At 40.0% G+C, this 22714-nt stretch overlaps 1 protein-coding gene across 4 annotated transcripts in view; it reads right to left on the bottom strand.

The window, feature by feature from the left end:
- BRCA1 (BRCA1 DNA repair associated) overlaps window positions 1-22714 on the bottom strand; it is a 70849-nt gene that overhangs the window by 36424 nt on the left and 11711 nt on the right. For all 4 annotated transcript variants that reach the window (XM_044418731.1, XM_044418730.1, XM_044418732.1 and 1 more), the window contains 7 exons: window positions 19655-19732; window positions 18902-18990; window positions 17142-17281; window positions 10937-11021; window positions 9595-9643; window positions 5679-5785; window positions 564-3656 (listed from right to left, as the gene is read on the bottom strand). In XM_044418731.1, the coding sequence (XP_044274666.1) occupies window positions 564-3656; window positions 5679-5785; window positions 9595-9643; window positions 10937-11021; window positions 17142-17281; window positions 18902-18990; window positions 19655-19732 (3641 nt within the window). The remainder of the gene's footprint in view (window positions 1-563; window positions 3657-5678; window positions 5786-9594; window positions 9644-10936; window positions 11022-17141; window positions 17282-18901; window positions 18991-19654; window positions 19733-22714) is intronic.

Raw genomic sequence — 22714 nt, 5'->3', positions numbered from 1 at the left:
AGTTTTTATCTCTGCTTCTAAGTAATGGAAGCCTGCAATGCATCAATAGGTCTTAAACCATTTTAAAGCCATTGGTCAACACTATATCAGAAGGCAGTAAATCGTGTACTGTATGTATATACAGTACATGTATAAAAACCAGTTGTCCAGATTTATCAAGAAACCTCAGGCTATACACTTGTTCTTTTGGGTAATATATAACTTCTAAGAATATGATGTACTCTTTCTATACATTAGCGCAGAGCTAATTCATGTTTTATGAATGAACTATGCAAAATCACAGAGGGGACAGGTAAAAATTCTTATGCATTTCTGTGTCTGGGCATACGGTTTTCAGACACAGGCTTTCTCATAAAACATATTGCAGCCTAGACTCATCTTTATCCCACTGAACTGTTGAAAGGATTCAAGTTGCAGATGGGTACTTAAAAATAAAGTAATTATTATTAAAAATACAATAACATCGTAATCAGTAACAGTAATCACAGCTTTGTACCTAAGCTGAATTCTGAATTCATCTATTTCTACAGTTCTATTGTCCAACATCTCTGGAGAGAACTTACCAATGGGTTCTTCTTTATTCCTGCTGAGACTTGGCAGATTTTCCCTGGAATTAACTTGAGTTAAGTGTCCTGAATCATGAGGTTTGCTACTGAAGTCCGCAGATGCATGTGTTTGGGAGGAAAACAAATTCACTGAACAGTCTGACTCCTGACTTGGAGAGTCATCCCCATCGTTGTATTTCAGGTTACTTTGGCTGCTGCTCTTCCATGCTAGCATCTCAGTTGATGGATTCCTTTCTTGTTGTGATGGCATACTTATTGTTTTACCAAATATTAGTTCTTGAAAGCATGGCAGTTCATCTTCACTGGAATCTTCCTCTTCTGAGGATGGCAACTTCCGTACCCGTCTCTTGCGTGCTGAAATATTGCTTTTCAACTTGAAGCTGCTTCCAGTGTTGCTGTCCCTGTCTGTTTTAGCAGACATGTCTAAGCTATCTTTCTTGTCCATTTCCCAAAGGTTAGGTGAGCTCTCTTTGTTTTTGATAGAAGGACCCAGCAAGCCCTCTGGTGTCTCTAAGTCATCGGATTCCTCCTCCGTGAACTGTTCTACATTCTCACTGGGCAACAGGCACTTAGGAACATCTGGGCTAGAGATATCAGTTGCTTCTCCTATGCCACTGTTCAGTTGTTTTTCTTTCATGCTGCTTTTCTTTTCGATAAAGACACAGCTAAGTTCAGGAAGTGTTGGTTGTGACTGCAGCAATTCTGGCTGAGAGTTTAATGCCAGCCCTTTGATTTCAGTGCCTTCAAATCCTGCTTGCTGCAAGTTGTGAGTACTGGGACTTCTCGTATTAACAAGTGTTAAAGTAGTGCCTTGCAAGTTGCTATTTCTGCAGACACTTGGGATTCTGCTACTACCACTTGGACTTGCAGTTTCCTGCATTATTTCTGGAGATAGTTTTTTTTCAGTTGCTGGTTTCTGACTTTGTATCTGGCTTCCGTTCTCTATATTCTTGCTGGCTGAGTGCTCTGACATGGATGGATGACTTGGGAATGCAGCTTGTGAGAGAAGCTTAAGATTTTCAGTTGTGTTATTCTGTTGAGGGAAATGGGAGGTGCAAGATGCCAGTCTCTGCCCAGAACTGCCTCTACTCACCTCACAAATACTTGCTTCTCGTCTCTTCTCAGAAATCCAGTCTATATTTTCACCTGATTTATTCAAACAGTGGGCTTTGTTGCTTTCCATCTTGCCAACAGTTAGCTCCCTTTGAATGTCTGCAGCAGATTCCTTCACTGGACTTTGATGCAGCAAAAATGACTGGCGTTTGCAGCGGCCGACTATCTTCTGCATGAAGCCTGAATCCAGTTCACTGTCATCAATTTCTGGGTTCAACTCTGAAGTCCCTGTCGCTTTATCATCTGTCTCAGTGTGCTTACAGGTTTCTGTCACATCACCTGTGAAAAATATATCACCCTCTGGTGCCTGAGTACCTAATGCATTCTGCTCATGTTTATCTACAAAACTGGTTTGCTTCACTTCTGTAGGATGAAATAGTGAACAACTATTTTGAGAGTCCGTGCTGGGGACAATACAACTAGGACTTTGGCCCTCTGTAGTTTTTTCATTCTTCAGAAGACCTTTTATACTTCGCATCATAGACGCAGAGGATTCAGGGTTAATACGAGCCTTATTTGCATCACTTTCCTTGTCTATCAGGCTGTCATCTGACAAAGAAATGTCCTTCTGCATCCCGCCTTGCAACATGTTCAGTTTATCTTCTGCTACAGAAGGAGATGGCGTATTCTCTGCTTGAGGCCACCCTTGTTTTTTACCTCCTTCAATCACCTCTTTCTGTTCACTCTTTGCTGGTTCACTTTTCCTCCAGGCTCCTTCTGGCTGTAATTGAAGTCCCGTGTCTCTCTTCCAGGCTCCTTCTGTGATCAGCTGAAGCCTCCTGCTCTGCCTGACTTGCACCTGGCCTGTTCCTCCTTCCCTTGACTCCTCATCATCTATCTGCCTCATGCTTTTCTTAGGAGATTTGGAGCTGATGTCTCTTACCACCTGCACTGCCCCAAGTGACCTACTTAATAGTTTACTTCTCTTACTCAATGAGCTTATTTTCTTCTCTGGATTTTTCAAGTTTGATTCTGACAGTTTGTGGCATCCACTCTGATCATGTTCACTTGCATCATCTTGAAAAATGGATGTCCCTTCCTTGACAAGTACTGTTGACAACTCAGTGCCCTTTTGGTCTGCTACAAGTACATGATCAATAAGAGTAAGGGCTTGGTCACATGCTTCCAAAGGAAAATTTTCATCTCCACCAGGCCTCTTACTACTTTCTTTCATGTCCTGCCTCCTGATGGAGTCATGAGCCTTCCTCTTTCTTGTAAAGATTTTTCTTATAGGTGTATCACAAGATTTTGTGTTCAAAGCAGTATCTTCCTCTTCCTGTAATTGGATTATTTCCTTCTCATTCCAACGAGGGTTTGACCTGCGGTCCCTCTTGTATATTTTCCCAAATATTTTATCTTCAATTTTTGTGGCAACTGGCTTGGACAAAAACTTGCTCTCTTTCCTTCTCATTATGAATTCCCCTTGGTCTTCCACCTGCTCAGTCTTCTCAGAAACACAAGAATCTGCATCTGACAAATATGTGACTGGATCCTGATTCACTTCCTCAGTGAGAACTTCCTGCAGGGAGCTAGAAGACAGACTCCCTTTGCTTTTAGAAAGCCATTCACTGACTTTCTGGATGCTCCGCTTCAGTTTCTTCCCAGGAACTTGACTCAAGGAATTGTCATGTGAAGTTGGACAATGCAGCAGATGCTCCTCATCTTCACACAGATTTTGTGTATTTCCACCAGGCAATACAATGCCAGCATTTCCTGTGCCATTTTCTGCCAGACCATCTGCCAAAGACATTGTCGTTTCATCAACCAATTGCAATATACTGGGTACAAAGCGAAAATCATCTTTGTGTGTGGACGAGTCATTAGGTTTTCTTGCATGTTGCCCAGTGCAGGGTTCAGGAAAAAACAAACCCTGATTCTTGTCCACAACCACATTATCCTCAAGAACTTTAATGTTTTCAGGGCTGCCTTGAATGTCTTCTTTGCTTCCTAGTGCTTCTTCCAAGAACCCAAATGCACCTGTAAAGGGAAGACCTTAGAAATGAGATTGGTTTATCTGTAGTCCTTCCTTCCCTTCTGCTGTTTCTCACAAGAACTGGTATTGGTTCAAGCCTAGCAACTCATTACCCAGAACTTCCATTCACAGCTACCCCATCTTGACCCAAAATTGCTTCTTTAACAAATAAGCTGCGATCAGATGATGGTGCTTCTAAGCGTGCTTAATGATCAACTCTAGATTCTAGTTCTCCTGGCTAAGAATCCATCTACTCTTGACTCTACAGTAATCAGCAATTCTTGGCAGAAGAATTCCTTGTTCTTCCCCCTGCCTCCCACACCCCCGTTTTGACTGAACTACAGTAAGTGCTCAGCATATATTCCCTGCTTTAATTTAAGTACTTTTACTATACCATTAGGTATCCTAATAACTTGTTCATAAACCAGAAATTTGTTAAGTCAAATACAGATTCGCAGAAATGTACAAAGCACTTTTCCACATGGTGTGAAATGCTTTAAAACTGATAAAAGCACATGTACTAAAATAACTGTTGAAAGGTAGGCCTAATACTACAAACTTAGAAATTAATTAGAAATTGGCTCAGCTGGCAATTTCAAGAAGAACTAATTTAATAATAGTTCTATTATTATTAAACATGTTCCCTCCTTCTAATGCTGACTTAGAGAATAGAAAGAATAGAAATCATCATTATAGTTCATATATTTCCTTTCTGAGCATATGGTATGAAAGGCTAAAGTGTGTAAACACTAAACACTCTTTTTAAAAAGTGGGCTTAAACTGGCCACAGTTTGACGGGAAAACAATTTTGTGGGAACCCAAATCTAAGTCCCATGTTAGCTTCCTACCAAAAAATTATCCTCCCAGTGAAAGTGTTCACTCTCAAGGAAATTATTAATGCAAGAAGGTGAGAAATCTGGTTGGAAATGGATACAAGCTAATCTAGATCAGGATCCCATATATCTCCTTTCCCTTCAAAGTGAAAAAGCCAGCTATCCAGCTGCTTAAAAATAAAGCTTAAAGTAGCATACAGTTTGGCAAAACTTGCACATCATAAAGCAAAGAACTCTTGAGGCCAGTTTTATGATATGTAGAAATTAGCACCACAGGCTTTAATTGATGTGCTGAGCTGATTTAACCAATTTCAAAAGCAGATGGGGCAAACGCTGTTCCAAAACAGCAAGTAGTCATTTTGAAATACATTGATCTCAAAGGCAAACTGCCACCTGCATTAAAGATACTCTGAAAAGGCATCTCTTCAAACACTTGTAATTGCTTTAGAACTAAAAAGGCTAGTGAGCAATTCCAAGTGTTTTAGCCTACAACTCTATCAGTCCTAGCCAACAACGCAAATGCTGAGGGATCATAAGGGCTGTAGGCCAAAACTTCTGGACAACTGCAAGTTACCCACCCTTGAACTAAATGATAATATGTCAAGAATCTATGAAACATATGGCTAAGGGTTGGGGGAGAAATTAATTCAGTTCATGTATATATACAAACTGACTTCACTGCACTTCCCAAATTAATACTTATACTAGAACACAATTACCCTTTGGTTTTCACATTTCTTTGAATTTTGCAATATAGTTCCCTGATCCAAAAAGTGTACAAAATGCATACACAGGGGGAAAACTATTCACAAAAAATGAGTACATAAGAGGATTCTGTATGTGGATTTTAGAAAACCCCCCAGCAATTTTATAAAAATGAAACAGCTTCCACTAATTTTGTATAATCAAAGCAACTTATATGTTTAAACAAAAGTTGCCTACCCTAGTCACTCTATACATTAGGGCAAAAGATACTGAACCTGAAGGTATTCTAGTTATGATGAATAACTAGAATAACACTTTGCCAACGAAGTAGAGAATTCCATTAGATATGCCAGATCCCTTAGGTAAGCTGACCTAAGGTCTATCAAGTTAATTAGCATGCTAACTACCCAGAGTTATGAATGAGTCTGGCTAGCACAGGGCATTTAGATTGTAGAGTTAGGTACCCAATCTAGAGAGAAATCCTCATACCTGACTTATTTAATGGTGCCTGATCTTCAACACTTGGCTCAGGAAGTTCCATATTCTTGGCACAACTTTCACCAGCCTGAGATAAAGAACTACTTCCAAATCCCACACTGTAGAGAAGGAGGAAACAAGATGATTCAGATGAACAAGGATTAACTGTTTGACAGCCACTTATAATCAGGCTCAACACTGAAACAGAAGGAACTGATACACACCATCAGTTGGCTGTACCTAAGGACAATAAACCTAGCTCTTATTTTCTTCAGCAATTTAGTTCAAAAGACAGTAATGCTTATCTGGCTGGACAATGTGATTGTTGGGGACCCTGGGAACAGGATCCTAGCATGGGTAGAATTAAATCCTGAATCCTGTCAGCCAAGTACATGCAAGAAAACTTAAATATTAGAGTCAACTGGTCAAACTGGAGGTTAACCGAGTAGAACATCAACAATAATGTGCTTCTGGAAATAGTACATTAGCAAACTGATCATGGACCTTTTTGCATCCCCTACAAACTACATGGTAAACAGATTTCTTTTCAGATACATCACAGAGGACACAGAAAATACAAATGCTGTCAGTCCCCTGGCCTGCAGGCATAACATACATCTTGCCTTTGACATCCATGGTAGCCTGGCTTTCTAGATAGGTTCCAGAGCATGCACATGTTGTTCTGATGGTGTAAAATTGGCAACAAAGGACTTGGTACTTTGATCATGTACAGCTGTGATAAAGTTATGGGCCCTGCCAATAGTTCAGCCAGACTGATCCTTCATCCTTATTCTCTAGTAGTTAAAGCTCTATACCTGGGTCTTGAAAGGCTATTGTTGCAAAGAAAGAGAGGTATAGAAAGATAAAGTTATAAGACTGATGAGGCCACTTTGCAGGCTTTCAGTAAATAGTTAAGGAAGGAAGGGGATTATTCTATTGAAGAAAATGTCAGGATGGAGCAGGCTTTCCTGCATGGATGCATATGTCCTGTTCAAAAACACTTATTGCCCTATCAAAACTCTGTTTTAAAGGGGACCTTAGAAAATGAGCTGGGACACGTTTTTTCTTTCCTGAGCAGCTAGAGTTTCAGGAAAAAAGATGCAATATACTATGGGGTAAAAGGAAAACGAGAAAGATGAGAATCTTACCACCCCCTTTTTAAGAACAAAGATTCCCTGCACTTTTGCTTTCCTTTGACAGCTTCCCTTTTAAAAGTCGTCAAGAGAAAGCTAAGAAAAAATGCATTTGGAACCTCTTTTGGTCAAAGTCCATGGCTGTGCTTGCTACACTTTCATAGCAGGTACCCTTTCCAGACAAGCCCAGATTTCTATACATTGTGAGTGCAAGCTAGAGAGAGCAGGAGAGAGAGAGCAAGAGAGAGATTCTGCGTACTAGAGACTGTCCCTCCAGCATGCCACTTGGTCTCTTTGAAGGGGCTATAACTGGCTGCCAAAGCAGAGACTACAAAAATTGGCTTTCAGGATAAAGAGCATGATCCCTATGGAAAAATAATTGCAACTACAGAAAAGCCATGGTGAGCATAAAAGGCTTATGACTGTGGAAGGGAAAGCCTAGCCAGTGACAAGTGCTCCAAAGTGCCACTGGGGCACTTGTGCGGCAGCTGGCACTGGCCCAGGCAAGCTTGGCAAGATGGGGACGATCATCCAGGATCAGATGATATGCCAACCCATTTTAGATTAACCATCCAACAAATATGAGTTGTTATAGTGGCTTGTGGCCTATGGGAAACAGTCCAAGTTCACATGACACAACAACTCACAGTGGCTTGTCCTCCACAATGAATAGCAGTGCTATGCAAATACAGACACTAATTGATTTTAATGTGGAGTACACACATACCTACCTACAGTCTATTCTGATTTCCAAGACTGACCCAAGAAGTTGCCTATACACCACTATACACCACTAAAATTTTATTAAGACCTCAAGGACACATACACCTGACTGAAACAAAAAATACCATGTTGTTATATGCATGAGCCTCAGTCTGATGCGTCAGTGCTCCTCCTTTGTGTGTGAGGGGAGGAGTAGATCTTACACTCTTGATTAGGAATGACTTGTGATTTATCTTGGCAAATGGTGTTCTTTTTTTCAATCACATTTAATTAACAAGGATATACAACTAGGACAATATCCCATCATGTTTACATACTATGATTTGAACAAGCTGCCATTTCCTAGCTTCACATGCAGCAATAAACTGCAGTGTGTTTCTAATCAGGAATGGAAGCTTTAAATTTCTCCTCTTGCATATGAGTTAATAGTTCATGCATGGAACGATAATCCATGCTTTCTTGTTATATCTGAACTAAATCATACTGAGGCTTTCTTAGTGGCTGAAATTCAGCTCCATTACATTGAAGGCAATTTAAAATGTATTGAACATACAGCTGGGATTAAGCAGGATTAATTAAGATAATATTCTCTTTGGTTTAAATGCAGATTAAAACCAGCAAATTCATTAATACTCCTGTTGACAGCTTCTGAGGCTGTGGTCCATACAGGTCAATAGCTGGCAGTCCCAAGGCTGAATCAAGCTTCCTAAGTGATATCACACCATACCTCTTCCTACAATATCCTTACACATTTTCAAAAACAGTTCAGGAAGAAGAGAAACACTGAATTTTCCATACAAAGAATCTAAGCATTCAGTAAGCAAGAGCATAAGAAGTAGCCATCTTTTACAGAATACTTTTCTTTAGAAGACAGGACGAACAGGGTAAAATTTCCACTAGGCATGTTTTTTTTGCCCTCACATCTGCACTGCATGAGTGGAATTCACTGATCTAGAAGGCCAGAAGTATTATAGCTCCTTCTCTAGGGTGATATAGTACCAGAGACACAGCAAAGGAAATTTTAAAAATACAGTGGTGTCTTGGCTCACGAACACCTTGGTTCACGACCAAATCGAGTCAAAATTACATGAAAATTTTGACTTGGGTCGTGAACTCCACATTGGGTGGCAACCAAGATCGGGGCCATCTCCCCCCCCCCACCCATTGCTGATTGCGTACATGCAGGGAAGACGTGCATAATCATGTCTTCCCTGCATGGGTGCGCTCCTGCAGGAAAGATGGGTGCAATCTCGGCCATCTCCCCCACCCTCCAACCAGCATGAGTGCGGAGATGGCCACGATCGCAGTTGCATTCGTGCAGGGAAGACATAGAGGAGCTGACGACAGAAGAACTTGCTGAACTCCAGAGTGAGCAGCAGAAGGCACTTGCTGAGGAGGATTCGACTGAGGAAGACAGGGAGGAGGTTAGCAGTGATACAATCCATTATGAATGAGTGCCAGGATTTCTTTGAGAAGCACCACTCCAACATAACTGTAATGAACAGAGTGTTGAATCTGATGAATGATAACATGGCCTCTCATTTCCAGAGGGTTATGCAGCACAGGAAAAAACAAGTGACATCAAATGGATTTTTCGCCAAAATTTTCAAAATTTTCCCTGCAGCTAAGAGACAAGGAAGAGAGGAAACCCCTGAAAGAGATCTTCCCAATGTCCTTATGCAGGGGGACTCTCCCTCCAAACAATAACCTCCCCCACACCTAGGTGAGTGTTATCCACTGTACTGTATAGTACTTTGTAGTTCTTTGTCACTTTGTTTCAATTTTTTCTGATTAAAAAGAAAATAGTTACAGTACGGATTAGCCTTATTTCCATTGACCCTTATGGGGAAATTTGACTTGGCTCGCGACCAAAAATTGGCTCACAATCACATTCGGAGGAGCCAGAACGGATTAACCTTATTAACATTAAATCTTATGGGGTGATTTGACTTGGGTCACAACCAGTTTGGGTCAGAACCAGAGTCGTGGAATGGATTAAGTTCATGACCCAAGGTCCTACTGTATTTAAAACCAAGGAGATGTTGACAACATGAAGTGAGAGTTCTACTTACCACCTGACAGCCCCTGCCTTCTTACATACATCTTCAGAGGAGTCTGATCCTTAAAATGACAACAAAGAGATTCAGTCAGCAATTCTGGCTATAGGCCCAGCAGGATCACAACCACTCCTTGCTTTCACACTCCTGTTTTTCCTCAAATATTCCATAAAGACCAGATTGATCCACCCAGCAAGTGTGTTCAGAAAAAAACATTTAAATCAAAAATAACTGCTGAAAGAAGGCTTATAAGAATGGGAATGGTGCACCTGGATCAGCCCCCTCCCCCCAAAAATAAAAAAAAGGAAATGTGAGAGCATGAGGGGTTGGAACAATTTCCCTATAAGGAAAGGTTACAATATTTGGGATTATTTAGTTTAGAGGAATGTTGAGGAAGGGGAGTCATGATAGATGCCTACAAAATTATGCACGGTATGAGGAAAGTAAATAGGGAAGGATTTTATCCTTTATAATAGTAGAAATTGGGTGATCCCATAAAGTTGATTCGTAGGAGATTCAGGACAGATTAAAAGAAGTACTTCTTAGACTGTGCTATCACAAGACTGATTGATGGCCACCAATATGGATGGCTTTAAAGAAGACTGGACTAATTCATGGAGAAGAAGATAACTGTATGCTACCGCCAGCAGCAAAGTCAGTATGCCTATGTACCTCAGTTGCTAGGGAGTAAGGGCATGTGAATGCTGGGTTTCCCACAGGCAGCCAGTTGGCCACTGTATAATCAGAATGCTGGACAAGATGGACTCATCCAGCATGGTTCTTGTTATGTTGGCAGGGAGACCAAAAAGACAAGCCTGAGGTAAGTGACAGGCAAGGGACCAAATGGATGTCCAGGGCATATGACAACTCTGGAAACAGCTTATAGATTAGACAAAGAAAATAAAGCCAGTGCAATGTAATGGCTAGAATGCTGGGTTTGGACAAGGCAAACAAGGCAAATCCTTGCTCAAGTATATTCACTAAGTGGCCTTGGGCAAATTAGGGCAACAAAAACAATGTTATTATATACCAACCAAGATTTGTCATCCCCTTATTGCACAGGTAGGGACCTTTGGCCCTCCAGATCTTGCTGGGCTCCCAAACTCTCATCAGTCAGCCCAGGCAAATGATCTGAGACTTGGGGTTCATCAACAACTGCAAAGTCACAGATTCCCACTTCTGGCATTACAGTAACCTATCTCAGAAGACCACAATATGGCTATCAGTTAAACTAGTGGGAAAGAGGGACAAAATAAAAATGTGGATTTAGGAACATGGGGATGCTTTATCAGAGGATACAGGATGACTATTACTACTGCTGTCATTCTGAGTGACTCAGTTTCACTCACATCCTTACCAAATTCAAAGATGACATCTTTATTAGAATTACTTTTTTTCCTCAGGGAATATCTGTTGCATGGTGGAAAATGGGAGCTCTTGCCCTGTCAAGAGAAGCATAAAAGATGTGGTTACAGGCCTAGAGATGTTAACATGGAATTGAGAACCATGGACAAATTGAGAATTATTAATGAAACCCCATCTTCTTTCTCTCAAAACACAGTCACTTTCCAGTTTTTGTGTGGTTCCTCAGTTGCATCCTAAAATGATAGAAATGCCTCTCCTAAGGCTTAGTTACAGATAATAGGGGCTTTAAGCTAAAATATATTAGTGTTTTTGGATCCCCTTCTTTTGCTGTTGACCTAGGTACCTCTCACCTTCAACTCAATTACCAATGGGAGTATGGTTCTCCAACAGCTTCCATAACTCAGAAAGTAAGATTTTCCACAATCTAATTGATGCCAACTTTATTTACTACACATGAATTACGAGAGACCAGCTACCTCAATTAGTCTAGGTCTGGAGCTAGCAGGTGAGGTGGAAAAGCTGTACAGATCTGCAAAGACACTTTGAAGTACCCTTGTACGGGGAGCACTCTAACCTGAGTGATGTGCATGATGCATTATATAGCAGATCCTGCAAGACATCAGATCTCTCCTGTCAGATAGTAGTGAAGCCCTAAGCCTCCACAGAAAATGGGTGGCAGGTCATCAAGAATCTTGCTGCAAAGAGTAAACTGTCATGGAATCATAGAATAATAGAGTTCAAACTGACCCCTAAGGCCATCAAGTACAACCTGCTGCTCAATGGAGGACTCCCAAGTTAAAACCCCTCGACAGATGCCTAGAATGCCTCCAGAGTGGGAGAATCCCCCACCTTCCTAGGTAATTGTGAATGTGAATAACTTTATTGACTAAATCTTCCAACCATTTCAAACAAACAAGAAAAACAAACCTTAAACCAAAACTTTACATTGATATTTAAAAGCCATATATTTCAGAATATCATACTAAGATTTAAAAATGTTGCATTAGAATGGTCAAACATTATACAATACATATAAGCAATAAGATCTGTAACTAACAGTTGATAAAACCAACCATATACCACACCTTACATATTAACCCTGTTAATGAAATCTGTTAGTCAGTCCATTTTTTCAGTTCTTTTTTCTTTATGCTAGCTGCTCTGAGAGCAAAAAGGGCAACTATCTGAGACACAAAATGGTTGGAACCTTTAAGAGAAAAAACAATTTATCCTTCACTGACCAATTTCTCAGCGCATTTAAGAAATAAGGATAGGTAATGTTCTCTAATGTTCTCTAATTTTGAATATAAGCAGCATTCAAGTAATGTGCTAAATCTTTTACTATAGGATAGTCACAGATACATAATCTGCCTTTCACTGGAGTACCTAGGAATTCATCTTGTAGCATCATTGTATCCATCATTTCAAATCAGAGATGAGTAAAGGCCAAGCACTGGTCCCATTTCATATTAAAAAAACAAATATCTTTCTTTCTTAATTTGATATTTAGTTTTGGATAGCCTTTTCATGGCCCTTGAATTTGACAGTGCAGCTACATCAGTCTGTTTTCTGATATCTGAAATCCTTAATTTAACAGCATTTCTTACATTGGTCCTATGTAATTGATTCCATTGCAATACTGCTCTAACAATCTTGAAATATTTCCTGATGTTCAGCCAAAATTTGACTCCTTTAACTTTAGCCCATTATTCCACACTCTGCACTCTGGAATAACCAAGCAGAGTTCCTGGCCCTCCTCTGTGTGACAGTCTCTCAGCTATTTGAAAAATACTATCCCTTCAATCTTCTCCAAGCTAAACATGCCACCCTAGAATTTTGTTTCTAGCAATTATCTTCTTAGTGCTCTACTGACATTTTTCCTGTTTGTCTGCATCTTTTGTGAAGTGTGGTGCCCAGAACTGGATACAGTACTCAAGCAGGGACCTAATTAGTGCTGAATAGAGGGGAACCAGTACCTCACGTTTTAGAAGCTATACTTCTATCAATGCAGCCCTGAGCAGCACTGGGGTTTTTTTGCAGCCATATCACACTGTTGGTTAATATTCAGCTTGTGATCCACATCAGTTCCAAGATCCTTCTCACCTGTAGTATTTATGAGCCAAACATCCCTTTCCTTTTGACTGCATTTGGTTCCCTTTTCCAACTTGGCATTTGACTCTGCTGCATTTCGTCACTTCCAGCCTAGTGCTCCAGCCTTTCAAGGTCACTTTGAATGCTATCTCGGTCTCCCAGGTTATTAGCTATCCCACTGATCAGCATTCCTTGCACCTCCTTATCCATGTCAATATTTAAAATGTTGAAGTGCACTAGTCCCAGGACTGAGTCTCACTTGCCCCACTCATTATCTTTCCACAACCTGGCATTGAGAAACACTCCTTGAGTCCGATTCTGTAGCTCACCATGGATCCACCTAATAGTGGTTTTATTTAGCCCACTTTAGGCTAATTTGTCTAATAATGCTATTTGTGCATAGCATGCAAAAAAGTCTTTGTCAGAAGATCAGGACTTGCATGGGGGTGAACACCTTCTGACATGATGATTCCACATGCACGCGCGCGCGCACACACACAGAGGTGTAAAGTGGTAGAACAGCAAAGCAACATGCACCCTTTGGAACTACTATGGACTTTTAAAACTTATACATTTCTATATTGCCAAGTAGCCAAGTCTATATAGATGTAGTCAGTCCCAAGTTAAAATATAAAGGATGAACTAGCACCCAAGTAATTTCAAAATATATTTAGAGCCAACATTTTGGCTTCCACCCTTGTGAGTTTGATACTGAAAGTGCCAGTTTGGAGTGCTGGAGCTGAAAATTTCTAGAAAGCAAAAAATCAGAGGTATAACTAATTTTGTCCCTTTGATTGTTCAGTCAGAAGCAATTGTAAATCTGAGAGAATGACCTATTATGCACTGGTAAACACCCTGTTTCTGCAGGGTGGCTTATTTTTATGGAATATGCTTCAATAAACCCATCATGGCTTGTTTTAGGTTTGTTCTTTCTGTGATAGCTTGTGTTGTCTCGACCAAGCAGGGTGGCTTCAGCATAGGTTTGTCAGCTGTGTAACTGCTCAAGAACCCCTTTTCAGAGCAGTTCTTGCAGGTACACACATTTCCCTACCACTTACACCCCAACTGTTACATTTGCATATATTTCCTGCCAAAGAAGCCATGGGTTTTAAGAACTGTTGCTGAGCAGCAGTAACCAAAACAATAAATATTCCGGAAAAAAAGGGGAAAAAAGTACAGGGCAAAATTAAGATCACAGCTTTTTGAAGTGCTGATGCCCCAAGGAAGTGTTGAAAAGGTGATGAGCACCGAGAACTAGTCAATTCAACACTTAAAATCCACAGGATTACATTGCTAAGTGGGTGATATTGCCAGTACCCCCTTTTGGTGGAACTGCCTTTCCTTGATTTACTGGTGCTTTTCCAGTGTCAGCAAGCAAATCAGAGCTATAAACTGTGTGGAACTTAATTTATATACAGTCTTACCTTGTATGAGATAGTGTATCTACAGGGTACTAAGAGTGACCAAAAAATATATAAAAATTACACTATTTTCTGGTCAATTTTTTAAATTACCTCAATTGTGGGTTATTGAAGCTTGAAGAAGTAGTAGTGGTGGTGGCAGCAATCACAAAAAAGGAGGGTGGGGAGAACAAGCTTCAGTAAGTACCATCACCAAGGGTACCATGGGGTTGCTCAACAAACATCTAACTCACTATGGCTTTATTTCAATGTGGTTTAGCATATTGTGCGACTCTTGCAACAAGCTGCTCTATTTCTCTGAAAATAAATCACAGAATTTGTGACTATGGAACCTTGTTTTTAGGGCCATTGTTTTTCCTATGCATTGCATAGCACATCAATTTTTTCACATTTGATTAAATAAGTATGTGCTTCTGCTAATGTTTTGCATTCAGTTAAACAAGCCACAAACTGGACAATTTTTGTTGCCTTAGAACCACAATTATTTCCAAGAGAACAAACAAGGAATACTTCTGGATCTACAGACTGATCATTCTTCTTTCATATGGCTACAATCCGGAGGACAATTCATAAGCCTTATACGAGTAAGACCTTTTGTTCTTTCTCCTTAGGAATCTCCCAGCATGTCAAACTGTCACTTGTGGTATCTTTGTAACATCATAGTTATGGAAGAAGGTGGAAGCTGAAATGTTTAATGCTAACATGTTGTTAGTCTACCTGTTTTTCATATCTTTATATTTATACATATGTTTATAAAATATTTACTTTGCACGCAGAGAGACAAACTTGTATATTTTTATGCATTGATGTATATGGTGTATGTGTGCACGCGTGTGTAACATTTCAGAGAGTATGTATTTCAGAAAAGAAGAAAGTCTGTCTGTCAGTCCAAGGTATTTGCAAAGCTTTCCTCTAGCCCCATGTTTCAAAAGCATACATTTTCTTCCTGTCAGCTTTCTTCACTGTCCAGCTTTCACACCTACAGATTCCGATAGGGAATACAATAGTTTGGATGGGCTTGGCATTGGTCTCCAGTAAAACATTCTTACACTTGATAACCTTTTCTAGTTCCTTCATTGCTGCCCTTCAAAGTCTCAGTCTTCTTCAAATTTCCTGGCTATAGTCTCCCTTTGAATTGATGTCTGAACTAAGGTATAGTAAATGTTTCACAATTTCAATATTTCAATTTCTGCATTAACAGGGTGTTAGAACTAGCATAAGATTAAAATATAATTTTTTCACAGGACTTGAACTTTTGTGAAGACATTAAGATTCATAACGTGTTGAGCGGAATTTAATGTATTTGTTTCCCAACATCCATATACTGTGTGTATAACCCTGCTATTGCAGACTGAAGCTTTTATTTATGTAAATCATTTTTAGTGGAACTTATAAAACTTGAGGCAGGCAAGTAAGGAAAAAGAGAACTAACACAATTAGCTCCAATAAATAGTGTTAAGATCTTTGGGTTCTGAAGATGGACTCATTTGTCAACAGACCGTAGGATGAGTCTGCTCCTTCCATTATTGAAACTGTTCCTTAGACCAGAGGAAACAACTTGTTGAGGAACTATGGTAGCCATAGTGCAACAACATCTGGAGAGCCACAAATTGCTCTCCTTTTGCTTAATTGTACTTTTCCTTTTCCTTGTCTGGATTCCTGCACCTGAGTCAGCTTGACACCAGTAAATATTTATAAGTATAAACCCTGGCACCAAAAGGGTTGAAACAAAATTCGTACTACACAACCATTATTTGATAAAGAGGCTAGAAAGTGTTAGAACGTTCCTCACTTTTTACACCACTTTTATTTATACCTCAGACCAGCCTTCTGAAAGTCATATAGAAGCTCTCTTCCCCTAGATACTCCAATGGTAACCAGCTGCTTACCTAAGGATTTTTCTAGTGATGAGCCAAACAAGTCTAGCTTTGTTTTCTTTACCTCTGATACATATGAAACTTTGGTCCTGTGCCAGTGTTCCTCATTCTGTTGCCTGCAGCTGTGAGACTATGAGAGGTGAGGTCCAATATGTCTAGAAAGCATTAGATTGAGAAAGACTGGCACAAGGCAAAGGACAGCTCAACCTGTTTAACTGTTGAAATTTTCTTCTCTCAAGCATGTCTACTTTTTGTTTCAGGCCTGTGCTGGTTGGGTTCTACCCCTTTAACTGAGTTTTGATACATTACGGTGCCCAACTGGCCTATGGTTAGCCACCAACAAGATGTACCATTTCCCAGGAAAATCACGTCTTATTTCAAAGCAGGCCAAGAACTGGCGAAAGCATAGGGAATAAAACAGAAAGGACATGGTAACTGCCATGAGCAGAGCTGTTTTATTTTCCAGTTTCATTAAGGTTACTGCAATTCCAAGTCCATTTGATTTCAACAGACCAATGGTATATTCTGCAGTGTCCTTTCAAGAGTCACTAAAGCTTTCCTGCTATAAATTAGTACAGAAAAATATCCCTCACATCAGTAATTGCAATGACAAATTATAACTTTGAGAGTCTAAACAAATGGAAGCTTTATGCTGGACATTCTTTAAAATATGTAATATATTATGCATTACCACAACCCAGGAGTACTTATAAAATTAAAAACCAAGTTAACTTGCTACTAAAAGGGGTAGGGGGCAATATGATATATGAAGTGGGTAGGAAGCAGAAGGAAAGAAAAATGCCATTACCAAGTTTGTGTTCCCCTTTATTCCTTCCTTCACTCTTTTCACTCTGTTTCTGTAGCCCTTACAGTCAATTACTGGCTGTTCTGGAACTGAAGCAGAAGCAATTTCTACGGATTTCTTGGATGACCAATGATCAACTGAAACTGAAAAGAAACTTACATGGAAGAAGCAAGTCTTCAGCACATCCTTCTGCATAATTATGATGGTAGTTACAAGATTCCATAGGCTATGCTGGTTTACCAGAAATAATTTCTACAGGATTATACAGCCTATCAGAGTTATTCTGCCTTCACCTCTAACACAGACTTCCCCTATCAAGACATGCCAAATTTCATGAGCTAAAAACTGAACTAGATTTTGCTGAATTGCTTCAATTAACCAAAAAACTTGGCTTGCAATGAAAAATATTGGTTCCTGTGACTGATATTTGGTTTTCAAGGCTTCAAAACATGCTTTCACTTTAAAATGAAGAGTAAAATCTGAAATTCTAGTTGAATCCCATTAGGAAGCATTTGGTTAGTGAGGTTTTGCATATTGCAATTCATATTTACATTCCAAAATGTGGGGATTAAGGCTGCAACCCTATGCCTATTTACTTAGAAATAAGCCCACTTACCTCAGTTGAACTTACTGCTGAATAGACATGTACACAATTCTATTTTTGCTAAAGCAGCTTGGAAATTACTAGAATATTTCCACATTACCTAGATATTTGAAATGTTGCAGATGCACTGTCCAATTTCTAGAAATACTTGAAAATGGGACACTTTTACATTTCTTCCTCAAAGCTGAGGACCCAAGTTGTGCCCCAGAATGATTAAACTACTACCATACTAAGAAAAAATTTAAAAAATGTTCCACACAAGATCAAGGACAAGCTGATTAATAAGGTCTGAAAAAGAGGTGTTTTCTCACCTCTCAAAAAAAGAACCCTGGGGCATGATTTTTACATTGTAATAGAATCAGCTTTCTAGCACAGCTCAGACTGTCTATGAGAAAGAAAGCTGGCATGCAGAAATGCTGTTGTTTAATTCAGGGGAGCGGGGGTACTTCCAATTGTAACAACCAAGATATACCCACATTTGGAGAATGCAAGCTTCATTTACCACAAGCACATTCTATACAGACTCATATTTCTAAAATATTACAAAATAAAAATGTCTGCTCATTTCCAAATGCTTCCCCAGATAAGAGAATTTTACATTGCTTCCGAAAGATACCCATGTTTAATCTCAAAGAGAAAGGAGATCAAGAGCTGTAGCACAGGGATGAAAAATGTGTGGCTTTTCAAACATTTTGGTCTATGACTTCCTTTAACCATAATTGTAGGGCAAACTTCAAGTGGGGGAACCTGTTACAGGGCAATATCTAACTCCATGGTTTTTCAGTTTGGTGTTCTTCTTTGTTATGGGAACCAGATGTATGAAAGCAGTACTTCAGAGGGTTTTGGTGGATATCTTAGAACAGCCTTCCCCAACCTGGTATCCTCCTGATGCTATGGACACCAGCTATCATAATTCCTGACCATCAGCTAGGTGGGACCAATGGGAGTTGGAGTCCAAAAGTTCTGGAAAGCACCAGATTGGGAAAGAGTGATCAAGCAAACCATAGGTCAAAATGAACATCAGGGAATTAAGCTTAATAGCAAAAACTAATTTGTGGTATTCTGCATCTCAAAAGATGGGTAAGAAATTCTGACTCAACCAGCCCTTTCCCTACTGAAGCAAGCCTTGCTGGAGTTTATGAAAAGATTCAATACCTACATTTGAGCCCTGTATCATGCTCATAAGCACGGACAGTTTCCAGAACCACTTTGATTACTTCCTTAAATCGGACATCTTCCCTTAGACTTCTGAAACAAACAACAGATGAGTAGTCAAAAAGGATTAGATGGAACATTTTTTTCAACAGTTCTCTGAGAGAATAAGTTCAAGGAAGAGCCTTGGGGAGCTGTAATAATGAAGATAATAAGAATCTTCTCCAGGGCACTTAAATTTACGAAACTTCACTCTTTTGTCTAATTAAAAAAATATTCACTTTTGAATAATCTGAGACAGAGCAGGCACTACATTGCTTGTTTCATACTCACTCATTCAAATAAGACTTCAGCACTGAAATGGAAGGTTATGTTAAAGTGACAGTGCTACTGATTTACTAATGGGATCCCATTTTTCAAAGGTCAGCAATGAATTAGACAATGGTCACAACAAAGGTTTTGCTACTTCACTTGTCTTGCATTTTCCCACTCTTATCATCTTCGCACAGGAGGTATACTTTTCACATACCTCTTCCCTGTATAAACTGCTGAAACTTCTTCTACAACTCACTTCCTTAACTATATTTCATTTCAGACAGTATAATCATTCAGCATGTACTGCTCAGTTGCAGGAATTTACTCTAGCTTTCTAATTATCAATGCAATTTTCTTTCTAGGACTGTGCCACATATTGTACAAAGTTGCTTCATTCTGTCAGTCCTTCACTGCTAAAATTAGAACTCAGTCATACACAATGTACCTTTTGGTGACTTTAGCATTGCAAAGTGGACACTGTGTTACACCGTTCCTCTGTTTAAGAAGCTTAAGTGCACAGAACCTATGAAAGAAAAGAAAACAAGCCTTATTGTAAAGAACTCTGATTGAATCACTGTTCTTTAGCTGGCAAAATCCTCTACTAGAATATTCTTAGCCCTCTGTACATAAACAGGCTCAATTAGCACTGCTTTCCTTTGTCAGGTTCAAGCCAAATCAGTCTGGTTACCCCAGAACTAGTGGATAAAATAGTTAAGATCATAAGGTCCTTATGGCCTCCAGTTCATGTCTCAATTGGATTGTAAGGAGTCAAGCACATCCATATACAAGCCATCCCTTCCTGCTAGCTCTACAATAATTTTATGCCCCCACAGAGTGATTTCTTAGTTCCTGCTTCTTGTGTTGGGAAGCAGAAAAACTCTACTTATATTGTGAGTCTGTATTTCATGCTTTCTTAAAGTATTCATTGGATGCTTTTAACAGAAATGGAGCCCCTAAAGTTTTTGGATCACTAGGTACATTTGGAATTTAAGAGGCTGTCACAGACACTCTCACAAAATGGCTACCATGAGGGGCTTGCCCATATACAAAATGGGTAGCATGGGGTGGGGTAATGGCTAGTTACAAGACACCCATTTAGTTATCTATTCAAGAACCTTAGTACATGGAAGCAGTGGACTGAGCTCCAAAGCACAAAACTACCTTTTTGAACAAACAATTATCTGCTTCGACACCCATTTCACAGAAGTTCATTAAGAAATTGAGTGAAAGGTAGAATTGGAACCCTAGGTGCCAAATCATGTTGTTGCCCCCACAAAGCATAAGAAAATACTTATTTCACAAAAGGAAAACTTACTCTCAGAGAAACAGAAACAGGCAAAACATCTCACACAAACACACACAAAAGCATAGGTTAAAGCATCCTTCCTTTCTTTGCATCCCTTCTTAGCCACCCAGAACACTTTCTACTAACGCTAGCTTTCCCCACCTCCATTGCTGAGCGTGGTGGGATGCATCAACACACGATTTTTATTTTCTATGAGTGTTTCTGCAACCCAGTTCAGCTTGCATTAAGTCACCCTTCCAGTTTAAAAGCATTTTAACACATTGAAATACTTAAATACAGTAAAAATCAAGAAAGAAGGAAATCTGGTAGGTACCAAGAGAGATTCCATGGGCACAACATTTGAGTCCGCACATAAACACAATGAGATCAAAAAATGAAAAATAGCTGGTAGTTAAGCAGAAATCACAGTAAGCACTTTTCTAATATGAACTTAAGATGTGACAGGAATAGGATGCAGTCCTACGGCTGCTAGTCACAGCCTAGCCAGCCACAGGAAAGATTAGAGTTTCATCTATGATCTTGGAAAGATGTTCCATGGTCAGAACTGAAACTTTTATCTCAAAGCATCCTCCCTCCACCCTCACAGCTAGCACATTTAAAAAAAAATCTGGAAGACCAACTTTGGAACTGACATTGTTGGGCCATTCCAGAAGGCAGGAATAGGATAAGGGAGGCTCCACCAGGATGCATCGTATCCTGAAAATGCTTCAGCCTCTCTTCTTTTGAGCAGGGGCAAAGCACAGCCAAAACAGGCCTTCTTTGTGTTCTGTGGGGCTGCAGGAAGCCACGCTGGATCACAATGTTAATATACCAAGAAGGTAATTCTGAAATAATTTCTAGAAGGGAGGTGATTATGGAGGCAAGGACTCTCCACTGATAGAATGCCACATAAGTAAAAGGAATCTGATTTCACCAAACTCTTAGACAGACCTACTTGATGAATTAATTTTGCTACTAAGGAAACTTATTTCCAAATATATGATTACCATGCACACTATATGGTTCGGGTAATATTCCAGTAAACAGGCTATTTCCATAAAAGCAGTAACATTCCAGAAAGTAACTCTGTAAGTAAAGCAAGCAAGCAAAGATTCTCTGTGCAGCATCTCCTTCTTCTCATTCTTGAAGAGAGAGAGACAGACAGACAGTGTCTGGATTCAGAACATATAACTTGACTTCAGATGGTGGCCAAATTCTGGAAACTACCTCATTAACTTCACCACACAGGTGAGAGAAAACCCTTATCTTGCCTAGCAACAAGGGGACTGTGCCTTAATAAAAGGATTTCCCCTCATGTCCATTAGCTTGTTTCCCAGACCCTGTCACCCATCTCTGCATTTCCATTGCAGGTAGGCAAAAGCTCTTCTGCCTGACCAACTGAGATCCAACTTAAGTATTTTTCCTGCTCAGCACAGAGAAAAGCTTTTCTTAGTGCTGAAAAGGGAAAAATTCCCCTCTGCTGTCTGCATGTATTAGATGAGCAGGTGGGGCAGGGGATAATATGTGTTCTGTGTGTGTGCATGCACACATGTATGTGTTAATCTGTGGTCATAGCCACTTTCAGCTCTGACACTCACTGCTATAGTGCCTCCCCCTATGAAGTTCCCTAGATAGCACTTGAACCCTAAGGTCAAAAAAGGCTCCATAACCCATAATACAGTTTTGGTAGTAATAGGAGTCAACATAGAAAGAGTACCTTGAAACTCATTCTAACATAAGATTTCTTTACTCTGAGCAGCCTGAAACATATAGAGCAGTGGTTTCAACTGCCAGTCCACGGGGCATTTCCTGCCAGTCCATGGGGGAGAGGGGGACATCCTGTTTGCCAAGGACCAGTGTGGGGACTGGCTGTGCTCCACCACCTCTTCCTCAGTTGGCATCACATTTGCAGGGGGTGCACCAGTGCTGCCAGGGGGAGCAGGGAGGGGAGACAGCTGAGAGCCACACTGAGCCGATTTTGGTATTTTGTTCTTTTGTTGGCATTTTTTGTTGTGTTGTTTTGGAGAATTTTCAATTTTTTGTATTGTGTTAAATTATACACAGAATACTGTATTACACGTATGGTGCTTTTTGTTTCTGCCTCAGTAGTCCCTGAGGTAGTTTTCCGGTTTTTGCCAGTCCCCAACTGTGGAAAGGTAAAAAACAACTGATATAGAGGACTAGTACACGCTGCTCCTGTGACTCAAAAGGCCATTTAAT

The sequence above is a fragment of the Varanus komodoensis genome, unplaced genomic scaffold, assembly GCF_004798865.1.
Source record: "Varanus komodoensis strain SLA01 unplaced genomic scaffold, ASM479886v1 scaffold92, whole genome shotgun sequence".
NCBI lineage: Eukaryota > Metazoa > Chordata > Lepidosauria > Squamata > Varanidae > Varanus > Varanus komodoensis.
Note: the sequence above shows the minus strand (reverse complement) of the source record. Positions and strands in the feature narration are given on the sequence as shown.